The following is a 23,585-nucleotide window of genomic DNA, read 5'->3' as shown; positions in this document are numbered from 1 at the left end:
CCATTCAAAAGCCCCTGATGCCTTACTGACACCAATTACCTAGAAGAGGATAAATTAAGATTGGTATAGTGTCCTATTGCATAAAAATATATGCAGATACTTTCAGAAAGTACATTTTAGTTGTGTCTCTCTTACCTCAGTAACAATTAGGGAAAGGCACCATTCCCAAAGTTTAAGCAGAACTAAAGAAGATTCATGTTTTGAAAGAGAACTACTGAAACCAAGATGTTTCTACTCATTTGCTTTCTCATGTCTTTTATCAACAGAGACACTTCAGGGGAAAAAATATCCACAGCAACAGTTCCCCCTAATAGTGATATATACTAGTGCTTAGGTTGCTGAATTCTAACACAGATGTTTCTGCTGAGGACTAAGTTACTTCCCGGATCACTGCCAGAAGCATTATTATGCACTGAACTAAATAATTCAATTTCTGAACCTGGAATATTCCCACTCCATTTAATCATTGTCACAATCTCCTATATTCTGAAGTTATATATTGACAGCTTCAAGATTAAGTTATTTAATCTGAATAAACGAGACACTGTGACTTGATAAGCATCACTCCAAGTCTGGATGATATAACTACATCTTTCAATCACTAGCTGTGAGCAGATCACAGAATGGCTTAGGTTGGAAGGAACCTGAGAGGTCATCTACTCCAACCTTCCTGCTATGGGCTGGGATGCCTCTCAACTAGATCAGGTTGCTCAAAGCCCCATCCAACCCAGCCTTGAACACTTCCAGGGAGGAGGCAGCCACAACTTCCCTGGGCAATCTGTTCTGGTGTCTCACCATCCTCACACTAAAGTATTTCTTCCTAATATCTCATCTAAATCTACCCTCTTTCAGCTTAAAACCATTACCTCTCATCCTATTGTTATGTGTCCTTGCAAAAGTCCCTCCCAAGCTTTCCTGTGGGTCCCTTCAGGCACTGGAAGGCCACTATAAGGTCTCCCTGGAGCCTTCTCCTTTCTTCTTTGTCCCCCTTCCTCACCAGGCAGGAGCCCTGAACACCCATTCCAGAGTATATCTGTGCATGCTTCAATGAGCTGAATGCTGAGCCAGCTCTTTCTCAGCATATTTATTTCACACTGAAAATAAAAGAGAATTGCATAAAATAGATTCAGGGGAAGCTGCCTGTGATCTTTAAGCATTCCTTCTCAACTCCCACTTGGCGTGCTCTGAAAGGCAAACAGGAGTCATCTAAGTTTTAAATAACCTCTTCTCTTGCTCATAACTAAAAGACATTGCTAGCAATAGCAATCTAAAATTGGACAAATGGTTTCCATGATCTGAAATAGCCTGACAATGTACCACCTGTTCACTGCCCATCTGAGTTTTGGACTGTGCTTGAAATGCAATGTCCTTCTCTGCTTTCAGCAAGAAGCAAGAGAGGAGGGAACCAATGTCCAGGCTCAGACTCAACAAACATCTGTGAAATGGTTCAAATTTGAGCATTTTGCTGCGGTATCTGAGTATCTTTATTTCATACAACAGGAGGACTTTTTACCTGTTCTGGAACTACAGCCATTCAAGTTCCAGTCAAGGCAGCAGCTAGTTCTGAGCTGTGGATGTTTGTGACACCATGTCAGCCCTTGTGATGACAGAAGCATTTTGTTGTGGGCATCAAAAGATCACAGCTCACACTCTGCCAACCACGCTCACATTAAACTGCATACTTTCTTCTGCAAATAGTCACCTTGATAGCAGTGGGATTACTCACAAAATAAATCGTAACTCGATAGGAATGAAAGCAGCAGCACCCAGCTCACAGATCCCAAATATGCCTGCATCAGAGCAGCACCTCTTGCCCTGCTTTGAGGTGTTAAGCTGCCCAGGAGACTCCTCTCTGCCAGAACAGGAGTGAGCAGAAATCCTTCCTTAACAATAAGTTGGTGCAAAGGCAGAACCTAACTGATTAATACAGCATTGACTTTCATCTCCCTTGTGGTGCCACTGAGCAGCCAGGCAGGCACTGATGGAATCTGCTGCTGATGGAATGATGTTGTTCAGCACAGCAATCCCCTGCATCTGTTTGCATGGGCTGTGTGAACCTTACACAACCACAAGGTCATCAAAGACATCTGAAACATCACATAATGTTCTCAGGAAAGAAAAATAAATATGAATTCCACAGCTCTTAACATTTTTGCCTTTAGTATTACATCAGTGGCATGGCACACGCTAGCAGGCTTATCAGTGATTACGTATGTTTATTTGATTTTATTTTGAACCAGGCTGAAATGGAAAAGGCCATGTATGCCTAACACACATATATCAATAAGCTATGATATTGATCACTATTTCAAATCATTCAGTGCAACGGTGTCTACCTTCTTTTGAATTTAATATTGATACATGTACATATGCCTAAGTACACCGATATGTATACTAAGCATACACACAACTATAGTAATGCATACTCATGTCTGCATGTCTATACATGTGCATATAAATAAGCACACAGATATTTAGATAATTTAACAGGTTCCCTTTAATAACCACCTTTATTAACTAACACATTCACAAAGAGTGCACGTTTGCTTGGCTACTTATACTTGTATTTCTAAAGACAGAAAACACCTTACTGATACAGGAGGTAATGACATGAGCTTTGATATAAATGCAGTTTTGTTTGTACAAAATAGTTAATACATTCTAATTTGTGTTTGTTAGATTGATTCACCATTCCTGAGACTTCTGATTTTCTCATGCTACTTTTCTACTCTGAGGTGATTCATAAAGGAGTTATAGTGACCACAAAAAATTAATTCTTACAGGGACTTTCTTTACTGCCATTTTAGATTCCTTTTCTTTGGAGAAACGGAGGAGTGAAGCAGAGAGAAGGTCAAGGAAAAGAAAAAAATTCAAGTCTGACACTTCCTTATTATACTTACGGTTTTGCCATTAAAAAAGGGCCTAATTTTCAGTGAATCAGATTAAATATTTTTAATGTCAATGCACTACTTAGAATTTCTGTCCTTGCATCTTCCCTGCATGTCCCACCAGGTACACACAGTGCAAGGTCAATTAATTTTATGAGAAATGTAACAGTTGCCAGCAAAATTGGCTCCCAGCTCCCTGTTTATCCTTGCTCAGTTGAGAGGCATCCTCTTGCCACCACAGATGTGCTGATCACAGTAACTGAGCTAAAAGTGTTGATGATAATGTTTTTAACATATTGCTAGGGTATCACTCCTCAAGGCAACAGAGAACATGAAGCTCGGGCAGGTCCTGCCAATGCTGCCCAACAGTATCCAAAGGAACAGATCAGGTCTTTAAAATAAAACAGGCCTGGCTGGGAGTGCTGATTGACTAAGAAAAAAAGGATTATAATTTTAAATATTTTACAGCATTCCAATGTTAACTACTTCTCTGGCAGAAGGAAAGGCACAGAGAGACAAGAAGACGGGAAGGGATGGAAAGGTGCCACACAGCAGTGGGAGAAGCAGGTATGGAAGCCAGTGGGGCAGCAGCAATAGAAAGGCAGCAGCTCAAACTGCTCCTGGACAGACCCCAAATTACTCAGCTGTGTGTCACCAGCACTGCTAATCCCAAAAGAAGGATCTTTTTCATGTCTACCAGGCCAATCCTCTCCAAATTCCCTCTCTGCAGGCAATGGAGAGCTTTGAGTTTTCCTGTTGAGATGCCTAATAATAGCTGAGGTCCCCTGGAGCCCAAGGTGCAAAGCCAACTGGCCAAGCAATAGCTATGATGCTCCTTTGAGGACATCCACACTAGCCACATGGAATGGCTAAGAATACAGATTTTATTATTAATATAGTTCTTCTGACCAGTTGGTGTCTCTTTACCATGAAAATACTTCAGAAATTACTAGTAAATTAGATTAAATATTAGTTACAAAACTGACAGATCACAGAAAAGAAAGCAAATCATCCCCTTATCTCCTTGAATAAAATTAGCTAAATAATGAAGTTTTCATGCTCTTACCACTGAGGTCATAAATTGAATGAAGTGGTTTAACTCATAAGGCCTTTAAATACTTCTGATTTTTTTTTTTGTTTGTTTTTTTGTTTTTTTGGTATTTTGATCCTTTGAAACTAAAGAGAAAAACCTGTGAATTAACTGGTATCTGATATTGTTTGGAATTGTTTGGTATCTGATATTGGAAGCAAGAAGTTACATATAAAACTCAGTTGCAAGTTAGTTATCGAACTAACTACTTATTTACTTACCTTCTCACTTACTATTACTTTAACCAGTTAGTTACCATTCCTTTGCCTACTGCCCATCAGCCTACTGCAATGGAGAACAGAACTGTCTCCCTGCCTGGGCTGAGATAATCTCCTTGGTAATTACATATGGTGCCAGTGCTCCATCATCCCAAATCAGCCATGGTTCCTCAAGGTCTGGGCACTGTTTCCCCTTCCCTTCTCTGTGAACTGAAGCCTGCTCACTTATTCTACCACAACAGTAGGATTTTGTATCTCTAAGGATGCCTTGAACTGCAGACTTTACCTGCCAGGGTACTTTACAAAGGGATTTTACAGTGTATTTGTGAGGCATACCTGAAGGGCATATGATACGCAACTGAGCCGAAACAGTCCTATCAAAGAATCAACAGCACTTAAATTTTGTCTTCTTAGGTAACATTCAGGTGCCATAAGCTCCTTCCTGCTCCATCCAGCCTTTGTTTCTTGCAAACAGTCTGTAGGAATTCCCTGAAATACTTTCTAAAGATTGGCAATAGCTTCTACTACAAAGACAATATTCTTACAAAAAATGTAAACCACTTCCCCAGGCAGTTCAGAAGGCACATCTACCACAACAATTTGTTTTGACTGACAAATGTGGTGATGGGACATTCAGTTAAGGTTTTTCTTTCTCACGTTGAATAGCAATTTAAATTAAAACCACTGCCCGTTCAAGCAAAACCGAACAGGTCTTAATGGAATCATATCAAATTAACTTTCCCTATACTCTGATATGATAGAAAGTTTTTACTACAGACATAACTATCTGCCATGCAAAAATATCTCCCACAAAAAATTTCTAACAACTACCTCTCCTTCTTTATTTTTAACACTTTGATATTCAAAAAGGGTACTTCAAAAATTGTTTTTGACACCCCTGACTTGCTGACTGGGAGTGAACCAAGAGATAAAATAAAGGGCATATAAGAGAACAAAACCATTGATAGGGGTAGTCTGGACTGCATCGGGGTATCACCTTGGACAGACAGCACAATGTTATCTGTGTTCAATGATGTTATCCCATACATTTAGAATTTCACTACTTATACAGTGCTGGTACATCATTCAACATATGTCTACTTGGAGGCAGATGCATTCCTTTTTCAGACCTTCTCTTCAAAGTCAAACAGCAGCATCTTTGATTTTTTATAATATTCACTCCTAACAAACATTTATTCTTGTTAATGGGGAAAAATAGATAAGCTGGGAGGAAAAAGGACCCGGATAAACCCATAAAACCACTTGATTGGTGGGCTCTAGCCTAGGTCTGACCATGGCCAAGTCTTCCCAAGGAAGATTAGTATGGTGTGTGATGTCTCCCTTAATACTGCAAGGAGATTAACATTTTTTGCAGCTCTCCCACTATCTTAGGAAGTAGCTGTGACTGACAGCTATAGTTCTTGTTGTGAAGGTAATGCACAGTTCTGGCTGTCCCTCTGCACTTCAAGCCAATAGATCATGATAAAATTACAAAGCGGAACTTGCCAAGAACAGTAGGCTTCAATTAAAGAATATATACAGCACTCATTGCAAAAACTTAACAGCCCAACTTATTGTTCAGAGATACACATTGCTACTTTACTGACCATCGATACAATTCATGCTTATTTGGCTCACATATATTTTGCAGATACACATATCCATCGTATAAGGTTTTCATAGCTCTGATGTTTTCTCTGAATATTGAAAATCACACGTATGCATATGATGTAGCATACACCTAGATCCATCTCACCACCACCAAGCTTTTATCCCAACTGCCCTACATATATTATCACAGAACATGAGAGAAGACATTCTGAGTTGCTTAGATTTCTGCAGCTTTTTTTTATTCACAAGCTTTCATATGAAGTAGCCATATCAGGACCCCTTTTGACAGAGTATCAGGTTGACTCATATCAAGTTACACTCTCCTTCAGGTTAAGAACAAAATACCCTGACCTACTGCCACATAGAGTTACAGTAGCAGTTTCCCTGGATTATACAACATCTGTTGAAAAGCAGTTCCCTATCTAAGGCTCAAGGGTTATGTTTCTACACTCTTATTCTTTTGCTTCTTCTTCTGCATATATTACATATTTCTCTACAGTTTGGTCTCTGATATCTCTGGTTCTACTGCCTTTTGGAAGCTACCCTAGCATCTCAAATTTATACAGTAGCAGAATAGACATTTGTGGATTTCATTCACTTTTCCAAAAAGTCTCACTGTATAAGCAAGTGCAAGGAAGGATAATTTCTGACAGACAGAAGTTTTAAGGCAAATACTACACACTCTGCTGCATTAAGGCTTTTGAGAGGAGGAAAGGGTTCATCTTTGTCAGTGCTCCCTATTTCAGACCAGCAATTGCAACGCAGCCTCTGATCTCTACAGGTCTTCTGTGAGCTGGCACGCAGCACAGTTGTCTAAAGGATCAAATAAAGCACATTATGACCCAATCAGTTGCAACTGCCATGAAAAAAGAGCTCATACCTACATTCACTTGCTGCCAGCAGATGGTTGATTGCTTTTCTGTCATTTTAAATCGTGGTCCTGCTCCCTTAGATCCTCTCTTTGTAGAGAGTGACGTGCTGGGAGGTCAGTTTTCTGACAAGGTCATCTGCTTTCAGAGTATGAAGGGAACTGCACAGAAAGTGGGTTGGGCTATATTTAGAGTTTGGTTCAACTCTGTGCCAAGGTCCCCCCGCTGTCTCTCTCTTGCAGCACCGTCTCAGGTCTATTCTTGCAGATTCTCAGCCCACAGAACACACGAGAGGAAACTCATGCTGAGCTACTACTGGTATCGAGGAGGTTTTTGCAAATTGCTAAAAACAAGTGGATCAGGAGCTCAGATGAGGACTCTTTAAATCCCTCACTCTTCTAGCATTTGTTTTGCCTCATTCAAGTGGATTTTTCCCTTTTCAAGAGAATAAGGAGAGGAAACTGCCTGGGATACAGCAAAAAAAGAGTCTCGTGAGATAAGGTAAGCTTGCTTCATTTTTGTATTGTCATCATAATTAGAGAGCAATTGGTGATGACCTGGATCACATACGCTTTTCTGCTAGACCAGTTCTCCATGTCAACATTAACAGGTTTTTTTGGTAATGAAATTCTCAATTTCAAAACATCGATTTTCATGGTCACTGTGCAAAGGGAATGAAAAAATAATAGGATATAATAATGTGCAATAGAACATATATTATTTGATCTTGTCTGTTTAAAATACTGTAAAAAAAGCACTGGCATGCCAATAACTATCAATCATTCTGAAAGTAAGATAAAAACAGATGTGTGACTATATGCATGATGATTACATATATAGGCGTTCATTTGGATGTGCTGGAGTGATGTTTTATTCACATTATTTTCTACAATATGGGAAAATATGGCTTCAGGTTTGCAATACAGAGCTTGCTGCAAATTGCACAGATATTAAAAAAATAAATATGTAATTAATAGAAGAACACATTCTCAAAGCCCTTTACAGTTCCAAAGAAGTTGCTTTAACCAGAGTACATGCAGGACCAAAATTCACATTGAATTTGGTCTCCTTCCCACTGTATGCCTTACATTGGTTCTGCATTGCTTGTCCTTTTAAAAACACATATGGCTGAACAGTTTTCCTCAGCACCATTTTAAACTGTTGTGATTCTTAAGGGGAAAAATACCTGGACAGAGTACAGGATTCCATGCCTGTCTGTAAGGAGATCCTAACACACTTCAGGTCACATGGGCATCATGATACTGTGGTGTGAACTCCAACATGAGGAGATCTTTATCACAGGAAGACACTCTGGAGCCATGAGTTTAGCCCTGGCACACACACTCTAATGCAACATGGCCATAGCAAACACACAGGAATGGTAACCTGGAGAAACAGGGTAGAAAGTTCCACTTGACCCAAAGGTCCAAACAGTGATGCGACAGCACCAAAAGTTCTTTATAACATAAACACTATGCAAAAGTCTTAGCAGGAACATCTGAAGAAAGGCAAGTAGATGGGTTTTGCATTAATATTAAGCAAGGGCCATAAGAAATCACTAAGTCACTGGGAGTTAATCTAAGTCACAATGAGTGGGTGAATTTCTGTCCTTATTTCAGATCATCTTTTCTCAATATACCTGCTGGTTAAACATGGCCATGAATCAGGGGGAAGAAGCCAGCAAGAAGCAGGCCTCATGTCCTAATGTAGACAAACCTCTATCTGCTTCTAACTTCTTTCAGGTTGAAGCTGATCCTACTTAGTTCCTATTCTCTCCTCTCCATTACAAATTCCCAGCACCAGAATGAGCTGCCTTCATCTTGCTAAGGTGTGACCTCCAATGGGCAAGATGTGTCCATCCTAGCGGAGACCACCATGGAAAGGAAAAAAAAATTTAAAAAGAAAACAAAGAGGAGAAAGAGCTCTTTTTTCCCTCCTCTAGTGCAGGAAAGAAAGACTGAAACCCATTGTTTCTATTAGTGGGGCTTAGATGGGGCTTAAATCCACTTTCCTCACTGGGGGTGGATGGACATGGCAAGGTGTATTGACTGACATGTCCAAGGTTGTGGAAGAGGAAGAAGAGGAGGCTTGGCTGATGATATATGCTGCCAGCCGGCTAGGCAAAGCTCCAAGGGGACATTCCCAAACTCCTGGCTTTGGCACTGTCACCCTCAGGTGACAAGTGTAAGCAGGGCTGGAGCCAGATGGCTAAACCCAAACAGCGCCAGGGGGATGATGAGTTAAGTCCCACCAGCAGTCATATCCTTACCACTGCTCACTGTATTTATGTTCCTGCCCAAAGGCTTTCTCCTGATGCAACCAAACAACAAGCTGTGCTGGGATTTTCCTTCCTCCCTGCCAAAGTAAACTGACAGAAACAAGCTGGTGTTTTGAGCAGAGTCAAAGCATAACCTCAGCTCATCCTGAAACAAGTATCTTCAGCAAGAGGCCCTGTCAGATGCTATGGCATCATTATTAGCACATGGCTCTGCAGTCATCCAGCAGGACCCAGGATTCACCTTCACCCACCACCACTACCTTTGCATAGATGGTGCTACAGCCAGTGTCCAGGCAGGGACACCCAAAAGGGAATGCAAGAGTGTGAGAAGGGTAAAGGTGGCTCCTAGACAGTCTGAGAGCACTTGGGTACAGTTCTCTGTGTTTATGCCTGCATGAGGAGGGAACCCAATATCTGGTATGAAAAGAAGCTTAAGCAGCCCTACTTCAACACCTGCATAGAAACTCTCTTTTTCCAAAATCTTCCATGGCTATAGCCATGACTCTTGAATACTTCCTAGGAAGGGACAGAATGAGCCAGCACCTGCTGGACAGGAAAGAGAGAGGCTTATGGGCACAGCAAAATCACTAAGCTATAGCTAAACAAACAGCGATTTAAACAACTGCAGTCATTTGGCCAAAGAGTATATTCCCTGAAACTTACTGGTAACAGGGAAGGGGAAGAAAATCAAATTTCAATACTCACAACAAGCCACACAGCCCCAAGCCTTGTCTGACCTGCTTTCACTAATCCAGCTCCCAAAAATAGGTGGGGAAAAAAAAAACAACCCACAACAGAACTTTTCCGTAGGCTTCCCTGCCGCATTTTGCTCTGTGCACCAGAGGTATAGTGACTGTTGCAGAAAAGTCTTCTCCAAGGTGGGCAATAGCTTCAGCAGCCTGAATTTTCTTTCAGTCTGATACAATGTTGGGACTAAGGAAAAGATTTCTGACACTAGTTTTCACATTTTGCATTAGAAAATACTACTTTCAACTGTGGCAAATTCACTCTTGTCTACCCAAAGCACAAGTCAAGATTCATGCTTATGTCTATGCAGAATAAGACATAGAAAAAAAAATCCACTTGAAGATCTAGGTGCTCTACAGGCCTGCAATGCTACACTGCTTTGCAGCTGCAGTTGCCAGCTCCGAAGTGGTGAAAATTGCAGGCAGACCACCATCTGCTACATTCCCTGCCTCACTTCTCTTCCAGACATCTTTGTGGTCCCACTCGGATTAGTTTTATGGGTCTCAGTAATTATTCAGGATTGGCAAAGAACACACTCTGATGTGTATAAACTTCTGCATCAAAACAGGAACCCAAAGTCCTGTCAGTGCAGGGGGAGGGGAGGCAGATGGAGTGGCCGCACTTGACCTCAGACACTGGCCCAGCAGTGCAACTGAGGACACAGAGAACACAGTCTGCTTCCCCCTGACACATCTGCTTCTCAATCTCTTGCAGTCATGCAAATGCATGTACACATCTACACAGTTGTGTAAAGAGAAATGACAAAGCTGCAGAGGGTGGAGAACCACTCTCTATCCACTAACTGCAAAAGGCAGTATTTTAAACTAAAGATGTAGCATCTCCTTTGAAAAATGCATTTATTTTATATAAACTTTCAGTTCAGCTAGATGAAATGGAGAGCGACTGTGACAGCTTTGCCTAAAAATAATGAGAATGAAAGGAAACAACTCTAAGTAGTTCACCTGGAATGTTATAAAACACTGTGCAGGGGTATGAGACACTAAGTATTTACCCAGAGCAGGGGTGGTTTATCTATACTTGGCAAATATGGTTTCAAAAGTATTTAAAAACTGAGGACATACAGCAGGCCAGCTACACCTATAGTTTTCTCATTTTCATAGAGCTGTTCTCAACTCCAAGCTTAGTGACAGCTACAGAAGTAAGGTGAGAAGAAAGTGCTCTATTGGGCCACAGGTTTCTGATGGCAGTAAGGGAGGTGACAGAGGGTGAGAGCTCAGCAAGAGCTGGGAGCCTGGGAAAGCACCAGCACTGCAATGGCTTTGCTGTGCTGAAGCAGTTTCCCTCTGACTGGTGTCAGCATGGCTTTCTGCTGCTCCGTGACACCTGCCAAGGAAAAGGACTGTATGCAAGGCAGGACTGCATCACTACATTCCACGTGAAGATGAAGGCAGTTAACGTTTAAGAAAATTCCCAATGAAAAATCTCACCCTCACGAAGCGGCGTACTCATGCAGGGAAAAGTAGTTAAAACTGGGATTACATAAAACTCTTTAACACAGATTTCTTATCCGCCATTACAAAAGACTAATTTTTTTCAATCACAGCTAATTCACAGCAATCACTTGTGGGGCCACAATACCACATAATTTAACAACACAACCCTGAACTCTTTTGTCTCAAACATCAGAGAGTGAAAGTGTATATGCACAGCTGCAAAACTGTAAATGATAATATTACATAAAATAAAACTTAGGCACAGTCCTCTTAAAATAAATCCTTAGAGGTGAACTCTTCCATTTTTCACTCATAACCAGCTTTCTAGTACACCAATCTCTTCTTCAGGCATTCACTTGAACAAGAGAACAGTGTCCAAGTATTTACAACACATAGCATTCATGCAATTTTCTTAACCACTAATAATACTGCAGAAGAATACAAGAGTAAAGGATGAAAGGAATGTAAAATAATCCCCAAATGACTGACAAACGTTTTAGATACCCTCCCAGAAGAGACCATTTAAAAGTCACAGGCAAAATACAGTGAAAGACAGGCATTTTACATTAAATCTTATCTGTCTTTAAGAACACTCAAATTAAATAGAAAAGGAGTGGCAGCCATTCTTCCTATTCCTATTCCTATGCTTTATTCTCCTAACATAATGATTAGAGATGTCATTCAAAGCAACTTGATGCGTACCATCGTAATTCCACTCAGGCAATATCTGCCTAAAAGAGTGGGAAGACAAAAAAAATTCCACTTGAGAGGAAAGTAGGTTCAGGATGAGCTTGTCAGTATATGAGAAAAAGGAAGGGTTGAGATCAGGACCTGTGTGCTTGAGCACACAGGCTTGCACGTGCCCCACTGTACGGTCACCCACCAACCAGCACCTCCCTGAGAGGGCAAGACAGCTCAGGTTGCAATGGAGATAAGCAGACACCAAGAGACTGAAGCTACATGACCTCTCAAACCTTCTGCTACAGGAAACTTGAGACTCTTGAAGGGGGAAAAACAGAGCATTCACTCTGCCCTCCCCAACTTTCACCCGACCTCCAGCTGTCTGAGGTGGACACCGTGTAGTCTAATTTTAGGTTTCTTGAGTCTTCCTAGAGACTGGCTCTTTATGTGGGGAAAGAATCTCATTAATCTCTTTCAGAGCACAGATCATCCTCCATCTTAGATGCCTCTTCTGCACTACCACAGATCTGCAAGGTGATTCCCCATCAAGTTTGCTCCTTGCCAAGAGGAACAGAAGGAAGAAATGCCAGGTTTCATCAAGCAATGTAGGCTATGGAGTGAGCACTGGAGAAGGCATGGCTAGCTTCTTCTTTGCTGTTCTTTCCTTGATATTTCACTTGAAAAGTGCTGTAGACATCAAAAACTTTTTTATTATTAAAAGTGCAAAGCTACTGCACGTACTGAGCAGTTTCATGCAGCTATTGAGGATGTACTACATATATGAGCAGATACACTCTGTTTTCTTTGTAATTTGTGTACATACAAACACCGCGTGGTCAAAGGAGGGAAGCCCAGAGGATTTATTTGGATCCAAGTCAAGAGTGCATGCAGGTGCTTTTTAATATTAAGAGCTTGGGAGTACACATTTCTACATCTGATAAAGACTGCTTAGCCTTGAACAAATCACTAGCACTTCTTCCATCTTAGTTTGTCTTAATGCAAAACTCAGGATGCATAAATATCCGTTAATGGGGTCTTTTGGAGACTAAATAGCATATGTAAATTGCTACTGGATTCTTGAAGAAAGTACTTATGGGATTTAGACTGAAAGGATATTGAGTGCCTTTCTTTAACCCCTTGAAAAAACATGTGTTTTTAAAAATATTTTTGGGAATCTACACCAGTGGCACTCATGTCATCAATATGAAAAGCAAACTTGGGACTCACAGGGAGATGCAGTTCAGTGGGATCCCTTTTAATTTGGAGTGGCAATTCTCAAGTCTCAGTATCGACAACCACAACCAAAGGCTTCCTTGTCATGTCTTTGCTATTCAGCAGCTTCTGGGAAAGTGTCCTGACATGAAACAGGAGAATGGTAAGGGCTAGCCCTATCTAAGGGGTTTCACTACGGCATCCAGCTCAAGGACAAAGTGATGACAGACTATAAAAAGCTGAGGTCAGAATATATATGGTATGGGAGAGACAGAAGCAGTGCTTTATCTAGGCCCTGAAGTCTCAACTCTGGAGACAGCCTTGTAGGGCAGATGTCTTACAGTGCCCCATATGAATTCACACGCTGTGAATTCTTCATTTGAGATCCTGTTGGGAAATGCAGTCTCCTCCTGCTTGATTTACTGCAGAACTGCTGATAAGGAAACCCTGCCGAAGCAGAACACTACCCGTAGCACAAGAGGGATGAGATAGGCAGCACATCTGCAGAGGGGAGATCAGTGCCTTAGCCAAAGCAACAAGAAACAGCAATTGTAAAATAATCCAAGTCTTACAAAATGGAAAACAGCATAGCCCTCAAATCAGAAATGCCTTGTCTCTCACTGTCTTTGGCAGCAGAAATAATGGCTATATCCAATTAATACTATCAAACAGAGCCTTACATAGAAATAAATAAATTTAAAAATCCTATGAACTGTCATGGTAATTTTATCTTTTTGTTTATTTTTTTTAAAGCAAACTATTTACTAAGCTCAGCAATGGTCAGGACTGGAAGGCTGTGACTGTAATGATAGTAAGACCCTAGGGAAAAATTCTGATGATAGTGGAGGGTTTCAGCTGACTACATTTTAATTAACTGGAGCAGTATGGCACTCCGAATTCCCAGGTATCCCATTTCAACCTGCAGACTTATATGACTTCTTTTAGGACATATTTTAACATTGTTCTAATAAATTCTTCAACAGCTCTTTTAAGTCTCAGAAGTTATCTAATTTCTTTTTTATTTTTATCATGGAGGCTTGCAATAAGAATTTCATCTATTCATCACCAAAATGTGGTTGCAATGCCAAAAATAGACTCAGAAACCAAAACCCTCTTCAATACCTGTATTAATGAACAGAACAGTAATTATCTAATTACAAAATAAGTTTTTTCATCCCAGTACAGCATTTAGAATAGGTCTGTTATAATAAAGACAAGCCACAGTAGCGTTCAGTAAAAAAGCTCAGCAGAGAGCCAGCACAATAATAATATTAGGTATCATTCACTACAGAATAAACACATAAGTTGCCACATAAGTGACAAAAAAAACCTGGATTCAGTGTTGAATACATGGTTCAACACATGGTTCAACAATGTCTACATCATCTATATAATCGAGGTTTAAGTAAGTCATTATTAAGGACTGACAAAACACATAGAATCTAAGAAATATGTGGCAAACGAAGAACCACATCCCAAAATAAGCCAGTTTTGACCAGCATAAGACTCAGGAGAGATGGTATAATTTATATCTTCAAATTCACAAAGCATGCAAATTTTCCTTTGTATTATTACCTGTATCCTGAATTCAGTAGGGTTTTGCTACTGTACAGAAACAAGAATGTTAAACTGCTTGGGACTAGGGCCAAGAGAAGGGCCAAGCACAGCGCTGAAGCCAGGGGCAGTGGCAGCAGGAAAGGGGATGAGGACAACAGACGTGGAGCTCCATTTCTGAGCCATTATGCTTCCTCCATGCTAATAATCCTTTGTTTTCTAGAAAAAAACAATGGGTTGAGCTACTGTACCACCTACAGAGTGTCCAGGAGGTCATGGAGCTGCTCCTTATGTGTGGGCATGGTAGAGGAGCACTGTCTCAAGGCAGTGCCTATCACACAGCTACAGGAACACACTTTCTCCTAGCAGCACCTACTCCAACTAACAACTACCCAGTCCCTCATTGCTACACCACTGGGCCAAATGCAGCCCACCTCTGCCAGCTGTCCATTTCCATTACCTACATTTTTTGAGGAGATAGGAACCATAATTATGACTTTTCCCCTACATAAGAAAAGGCTGAGGACAAAAAAGATTAAGTAACTTCACATGGTTCTTTACCTCAGTGTAGCCATAAAGCTGCCAATACCCAACCCAAAATAAAATCGAATAGCAATTAGCTTAGCTCTCCAGGGTGAAAGTGTTCTGTGTGGAGGACAAAAAAGGGTAGCTCACTTTTGTGTAGAAGCAATGAAGCAAACGTGATTGAAGAAAATGATAATGGATGTCCTTTGACAATGGCAAAGGCACAGACCTAAGCTCACAAGCCCAGGAAGATATGTAATTCAGCAGTCACTCCTTCCCTTTGGTTTCTGCTAACCTAACAATACTACAGACATTCTAAGTTACAGTTGTCATTACCACAAATATTACAGGAATAATTTCCTACAGTAAATAATCACAGAACTGGGTAAAGGCACAGGCATTCTCAGAAGCATACAAAATTATCTCAGCCTGGAAGCCAGTTGTTCATGACTAGCAGTAATTGTTTGTGAAACCAACACTTACAGGACTGAAAACCTCAAAGAAAAAAGAATCAAACTACTACCACAGACCGAAGCAGAAAACCTGACTTTTTGATTTGCAAGGCTAAAATGTTTCTTAAAAATCAGCTTCTTTTCACACTGAGCAACCAACCAAGTACTTAGTTAAGGTTTCAGAAGAGCTCAAGTGATGTATTTAACACCTGCTGGGTACACTGCCACTAATACTATGTTAAACCAGAAGGAACAGAACAGCTGCTATTGCTCTCCTTGCCCCAGGTTAAGCACCAGAAGTGGGAACTTCCCACCAGGAGTATGTGAAAGCACCAGAACTCACACGCTGCAGCCTGCAGTTATCTAAAGTTCTCCTCCTCATTTTCTATTCTCCACTCACGCCTTGCCTTTTATCTGCATCCAAGGGCAAAGTTAAATAATGCAATGTGCTTTACCTAGGGCTAACCCTAAAAGCTGTTTCAAAACTGCACGCTTGGGCAGATCCTAGCTGGGATCTCAGAAGGAAGTCCAAAAGAGCCAGAGCCTACAAAGCCCTATCACTCCATGGCTGTGAACAATACTCTGGCTGCTAACCAAGCTCCTCAGTAGTATCAAGAGAGACTAATGTCACAGGATTTTTCTACACAGCAGTCATTAAGAAAGTGAAGATAAATTAAAGGAGAATGGGAAGCTGAAGCATGAAGCCCTCTGGCCTAGGTGATCTTGGCAGAAGTCAGGTTTTCTCAGCTTCCCATAAGCTTAGATCTTCAATAAACATACTTTGACAGGATGTCTAACCTAAAATAACCATGTTGCAAGTAAACCTATGGTCACCCACCACAAGGACTAGCCCTGGTGTTACTGAACACCAGGAGAGAGGCAATATTATTTCTGAGAACAAGGAGGGAGAGGTTCTTTTAGGCAGAGAACTATTCTGTCTTTACCCTTGCACGAGTAAGAGTACCCGTACACAACACCAGTGCTTTATGAACAAGTGTAATATGAATAAAGATGCTCATGATTCCAAACCATGTCTATCATAAGAACTCCTGACTCTAAATGAAAAACAACAAAGAAAATGCTGCCTTAGAGCACCCACTGGTCTTACCTGGTGTTTTTTTTGTTTCTGATTTGTTTGTTTGTTTAACTATAGAATCTCTTCACCTCCTTCTCTTCACATTGCTTGTGCATGTGTTGAGAGAGTGGAGGCTGTGCATTTGAAACAACCAAAATTGCAAGCATGCCTAACAAGTAAGCCTTGCAGGGCTTACATACACAGGAGTCTTCAAGCTGCCTACACATGGAGCAGCTGCTTCCCGCAGCATCACTTGGAAAATCCATTCAGCCACTCTGACTGCTTTTAAGAGTAAGCAAAATACAGACAAATTTACAGGGCACTGTAGGGGGGAACACATCTCAAATAAAGCAAGACATTTTTGGATAGGCTCAGAGAATTTCTCACTACTTTAACACCACTTCATATTGGCAGAAATTTTGTGGAGGAGAACCATTTTTGTCTCTACCACTTGAGGAGGGTGAAGATTCATGGCTTTATTGCACAGATCAGCCTCAGTAGGACAGCAATATGCAAGGTACAAGAGAGGCAGACCAAAAGTCTCCAACCTCTGTTCACCACAGAAAGAATTCAAGAGATCAAACAATTCTCTTCTTGATCTCCAAATTCGAAATGGAAAGCAGAAGTGGCTGCAGAGGATTTTCATTCAAAAAAACCAGCCACTGCTCTGGTTCATCTGTCAAGACTTCTGTAAGCATGTACTTCAGGACACTCACAGTACCCTTATAACCTGCTATACAAGTAGAAAACAAAAGTTCCTTCTGCTGTATTCCTGCATTAAATTATGAAGTCATTTTTCAAAGAGCGTTTTGAAGTGTACAGAGCTAGGAATTGGACATTACCATAAATCCATAGATCTGTCTGCTGCTTTCAGCAGTCAACTACAAGGTGCAAGCATCTTGCCTGAAGAACCAAACAGGAGTCAATCTGAATCTGTCTCAGATTGTTCATCTAATTCCTTTCAGGAAGCTGCTCCTCCTCACTAGGACTTCTTGCCATGGCATCCCAACAGATTAGGCTCCATTCCCCATGAATCTATACATTATTAATCTTATCTGAAGCAGACAGTGCTGACACCCAGCTTCCTCAGTGTCTGGAAGAACACCAGCTGTCTCCAGCTCAGCCCAAGCAAATGGAGAGAATTAATGCATGCAACAAGAGCAGATATTTCTTAAAACTTTGTAGGATACAGAATCCTTCCCTTCTTCTTTTCCTTATCCATTATCAGAGCAGCTGCCTGGGATTCATACCCCACTGCTTCTCTCTGCATGTCCAGGTGAAATAGACTCCTCCCTGTATCTTCTGCTTAGAAGATAACTGTGCCACTTTCTCTAAGACGAGGACTTGGCCCCAACAGCACATTCATTTGGGGTTTTTTGGGATGGACTACTGCATGACTGTCTTTGTCAGACCAACAGAAGGAGAAGCCCAGGGGAAGATATGGCAGCCCAGCTCCCAAAGCACAGGAATGGCCACTGTAAAGAAAATTACTGTAGTCAGCAATTACTTAGCTTTGTGACCTTCATGGGACTGCTTCTAAGGCTCAGCAATCTCTACAGTTCTTTTCCTTCATCAGCCTTGGAGCATTACAGCCAATTAGATACCATACATTTGGTGTTGCAAAAAGGAAAAAAAAAATTCTACTTAAAGGGAATCACGATGACAAAGAACTTTTTACTTTTAACCTAAGAACCGGCTCATAAGAGGTTCTGGATAAGATTGTATCCTGCAGCCCTTAAGAGTGGTCACAGTGAGCTGAAAAGCAATTTACACAAAAAGCCATGAAGAAATGGATCTTTACTGACTTGCAGGCCATTCAAAGCCTCTAAAAACCTCAAAGGTGTTTAACTGTTGTGCAGTTAATGGCATAGACTGGTGCAATAAAAATACAGGTAGATTAAGTCCTTAAAAAAACAACCCCAAAACATTCGCACTGTAGCTAATTTTGCATCAGAAATGCAATAAGAAACTTGCTTATTAAACCAGTTTTGCATTTCCAGATGCAGTCCAGGAGTGATCTAGTTCAAGACATACATATCTGACATATTCCATCCTCTCAAGAAAAGTAGAGATCTCTACTGTGACAATGTCACACATGAGGAAACACTACTTTTATGTAAAGTCTTTCACTCGGGGGTAAAACAATTTCCAAAGTTTTTGATCCTCTAAAACCACAGACCAAGGCTTTGCTAGGAAGTAGCAAAGTGTTCTACGATTTGAAATGTTACACCCAAGATGATGAAAGATGGCACTAGCAACCTGAGTGGCTCACACCGAGTCATTTTTACTGTAGAAACCGACACAACACGGACCTATTAAGGTACTTCCACTGAGCCTTCATCACAAGGCAATGACAATTGGATTCCTCCCTTACCTGACTTCCACTTAAGCAGTGGCCTTAAGAGTCTGATGTTTCACACACTAATGTAGAGAATTGGAGAAGAGCTGCCTGTTTATACAAGGCAGAAAGAAATTTAAATATACAATAATAGAGATTGATTTTAATGACATTAGACACAGTATTTGTCCAAGCAAAAGCATAATGGGAATACACTGAATAACAAAACTCCCCAAACTTGATTGTTGAAAGAAAATTATGGTCACAACTCTCACATTAGAAATGTTGATAAGAATTCAGAGTTGCTGCCAAGATTATAGTAAGCATGAAGATATATTGGTTGTTCAGACACAGGTCACAAGATTTAAAGAATAATGCAAGAGTTAGTTTTATATAGATCTGTTAATTCATGTAAAATGGAATAAGTTGTTCACTTTTTCGTTGTTTTGTTTTGCTAAAACAAACCACCATTCAGCATATGTTTAGAAGAATACACATCTTTCAGGAGTCTTTTAATCAATCACAGCAATTTGCAAATCCATTTCAAAAATAAATATTTAGAGGTCATGTAAGCAATGAACTCAAATAATGGCTTAGATCCAGGCATTGTGCAGACTGAATGATGTGATCCTCCAGACATTTTTTTGCCCATGTGGTACCATCAAAGAATTTTGGGTCTGTTTAATTTTTAATTTTTTTTTTAAAAAAAACAACATGAAAAAAATCAAGGAAGGAAAGAAAGAGACACAAGAAACTGAGAACTGTTAAATGATGCAGTGGTCATATCCCCCTACTCAAACATGAACAAGTAGAAGGGAAGGCATGAGATAAAGATCAGAGCAGCAATTGTGGCCAGGTTTTTCCTTGGAAAGAGCTTAATAACAAAATTAGAGCAAAAAAACATCTCAGACATCACCTAGTTTCTACACATCAGCTGCTCTTTACACTCTCTTCTCACTAGTTTGGATAAGACTTCTGCTAGACATCCATTTTTAATTGCCCACGTGGACCTTTAGGTGTTTCAGGGAAGGACTGAGAGCTCAGCTGTCATCCCAGCATTGTGGTTGGCAAAATACTCTGCTCCACTAATTATCTTTCCTTGACCAAAGAACTTCCATGGGGAGGTCAAGGAAAAGATGAAGGGGACACATCTTGCTGTTGAGAAAGTACCTCTGGTTTCAGACCACAGGACAGCTCTTTAAAAAAGTCCCATTTCTGCTTCAGTACACCAAAGGCACAAGTGACCGAGGCACCATCTTCTGATTTTGACAGCCATGCAGAAGACCACCTTCCCCCATCCTCATCACCAACCATGCCAGGTCTCTGCAGCAGTTTGCAACAGTATGCTTCACTTTCCTAAATTAGTTGCAGATGCTTTTGTAGTAAATCTTTGTGTGCTGCAGAAAAAAGGAACTGGAAAAGTTTGCTTCATAGGCTCCATATCGGCCACAAAAAACTGCATGAAACCATCAAGTCAAGCCCAACGTCCCCTGGAGAATTCCAGAGCACCACTGTCACATCCCTATTTTCCGATTTCAGCTGAAAGGATGTTTAAATCCAACAGTTCTGGGGACAAAGAAAATCTCAATTCATTCTTCTCTTATTATTGAACCGTGGCTGAAACCTTCTATTCTCAGAACAGCCAAAAATAAATAAACGCTGGTATACGGAGGGAAATTTTAGCCTCAGAAGTAGAATTTCTCACAAGAACTTTTGAACAACTGAAGATGTGGGAAAGGACACTATTATGTGCTCTCAGCTAAGGCAGTTGCTAATATGATTGTATGGGGTCCCTCTAAAGTCCCTTTAACTCACAAAATGAGGTGAGCCTGTCAGTAAATAATAATTTATCACAACATCCAGCAACTTCTCCCTAGAACTGCCATACACCTAAATACCATCCATGAAAGTTAGACACTGTGCTCAAGGTGAATGTCATCTAAGGCCTTTCTGTAAACTCAAGCCTTTTTTCAGACCCTGAAATGCCATTTTTAAACAGCATTACATGGGTCATTGTGCTGGAAATCCATCTGTTTCTGGGAAATGTCATTGCTCTTCCACTCCTGACTTTTTTCATCCTTCCTCTGTTTACCTCTGCAGCTAAAAAGCTTGTTTTGTGCTCCATCTCATCTATACCATGAGTCAAAATGTTAAACATTAAACCTTTAGTACATCATTTGGGTTTAAGGCTGAGATTGAGAATCTCCGAAAACCTACCTAAAAGTTACAATGCAAAATCACAAATTACAGCCCTTTCCCCAGACCCTCTTTATAATGAAAATAATACTACAGAGCTTATAAGAAAAGAAAAAAATAACTCCTAAACAGAGGATGGTCATAATCTCTAATGCAAAGAGGTATGTCAGAACACAAAACATTAGGATGTATTTTCCTCAAATCACACACCAAGTTAACAGCAAAGCCAAAATGCAAATCTTGCTGACATGGTAAAACATCAATAAAGCCCACATGTAGCTTTTCCCCTTATTTACTGTACGTGTCTCTACATCTACTTATTTTTCACATGCTGATTATGCAAGACTAAACCACAATTTCCCACACTTGAGAAGCATTACGTGTAAGCGGTCATTATTTTCACTAAGTGAACTAACACCAGAGTGGGAATCATACCTGTGAACAGCCTTAGTTCAATTAAAATTTCAAGCCTTTATGCTTGCAGTTACTGTACTTCTCTTATAGTTACTAAAAATATAATCAAAATATAAAAATATTACCGTACTTGTTTCTGAAAACTCCTTGTGGTTAAGTAGGGCAAATCCTGCCCTCCTCCAGCCTTACAACTTGAATGTTGCCTCTCCAAGTGCACACTGTGCTGAACTCCACAAGGATAAATATTTCTCCAATGGGAAACTGGTCTCCTTTGAGAAACCTGGTCTCCTAAGGTCTGATGGGGTCCATCTCTCAGAGAACAGGGAGTACATCTTTAGCCGTAGGCTTGACAATTTAGTACAGAGGGCTTTAAAGAAGAGTTGATGGGGAAGGAGTTCCTCAGTCCATCCCACTGCCACTACTTTGAGGCCAGAACCAGTAACAGATGCCCTGGGCCTAGAGATGGATCACAGGCCAGCAGAAACACAGAAGAATGAAATCCCAGCCAGTAAGGCAGCTTCAGTAGGGGCCTGACTTAAATGCCTCTATAGAAGTGCACATAGCATGGGGAACAAACAAGAACTTAGAGCTATGTGCATGCCTGCAGGGCAATGATGTTATTGGCATCATTGAGATGTGGTGGGATGACTCCTATGACTGGGGCATGGGATGGGATGGATACAAGATCTTCAGGAAGGACAGGCAGGGGAGGAGGGGGAGTCACCCTCTAGGCCAGTGATACATGGAATACATGGAGCTCCACCTGGGGATGGATGAGGAGGTGACCAAGAGCATATAGGTCATGGTTAAAGAGAAGACAGGGACATGCAATAAAATAGTTGGGGGCTGCTAAAGGCCACCTGACCAGGAAGACTGAGCAGACGAGGAAGATTGGAGCAACTTTGCATTCACAAGCATGGGTCCTCATGGGGGATTTCAACCACCCTGGGATGGACAACACAGCAAGGCACCAGCAAACTTCCTTCTCCAGGCAGTAGAGGAAACAATGAGAAAGAAAATTGCTTGGCAGGGTACCATGGGGTAAAACCCTGGAGGAGAAAGAAGCCCAAGAAAGGTGGTCCATCTTCAAGGATCACCTCATCAAAGCCCAGGAACAACGTGTCTCAACAAACAGGAAGGCAGAGAAGAATCTCAGGAGACCTGCATGGATGAACAAAGTGCTTCTGGACACTATTAGATGTAAAGAGAAAGTTTACAGAGGGTGGAAGCAAGGACAAGTAGCCTAAGAGGAGTACAAAGAAGTTGTCTGAGCAGCCAGGGATCAGGTTAGGGCAACTAAAATCCTGACAGAATTAAATTTGACCAGGGACATGAAACGTAACAAGAAAAGCTTCTGAAAAATACACAAGTGATATATTTCCCCACTAGGAAAGATGTGGGCTCTCTCCAGAAGGAAACAGGACACCTTGTCAGAATATGGAGATGGCTGAGGTATTAGATGGCTTTTTTTTTCCTCAGTGTTCACCGGCAAGCATCCCTAACACCAGAGTGGGAATCTTGGAAGGTATCCCTGCCCATTCAAGGGGCTTGAAACTAGATGATTTTTATGGCCAACCCAAACCATTCTATGAATGTCAAGTCAGGCTCACAAAAAAGAAAGCCATCAAGCATTCCCTATAGTATTAGTGGCACACTGGCAGGGAAGCTCTACCAGGTAGGAAAAGAGAAGCTGCTATACTCCTCCTGCTCCCTGTTGTGCATATGTAAAGATCCCTGTTTCTCAGCACACTGTCAGTGACTACTTGTCCCACAATGTGGTTCCCACTGCCCATGTCCTTTGTTTTGCTTCTTTGGGAAACAGGGCCTATATATGAGGGCCACAGTAACTGTGTGTTATGTCTCTGTGCCTGTGCTGATCTCACAGTTCTTTTCTCAGCCCACAGTCATGACAGCAAGGTTTGATGAAGGGCTGGACAAAGCAAATTCTTGTATCTTCCTACAGGCTCTGTGAAAACAGACAGG

At 41.1% G+C, this 23,585-nt stretch overlaps 1 protein-coding gene across 7 annotated transcripts in view; it reads right to left on the bottom strand.

The window, feature by feature from the left end:
- The window catches only part of CMSS1 (cms1 ribosomal small subunit homolog), a 226,931-nt gene that overhangs the window by 21,836 nt on the left and 181,510 nt on the right, over nt 1-23,585 (bottom strand). Inside the window, exon 1 of one of the 7 annotated variants that reach the window (XM_071758655.1) lies at nt 6,688-6,840. The exons of the other annotated variants lie outside the window; for them this stretch is intronic. Coding sequence (XP_071614756.1) covers nt 6,688-6,733 — 46 coding nt within the window. The 5' untranslated portion in view covers nt 6,734-6,840. Of the gene's footprint in view, nt 1-6,687; nt 6,841-23,585 lie in introns of those variants that run through there. 7 annotated transcript variants of the gene reach the window in all.

This window comes from Heliangelus exortis, chromosome 1 (genome assembly GCF_036169615.1).
Source record: "Heliangelus exortis chromosome 1, bHelExo1.hap1, whole genome shotgun sequence".
Lineage (NCBI taxonomy): Eukaryota > Metazoa > Chordata > Aves > Apodiformes > Trochilidae > Heliangelus > Heliangelus exortis.
Note: the sequence above shows the minus strand (reverse complement) of the source record. Positions and strands in the feature narration are given on the sequence as shown.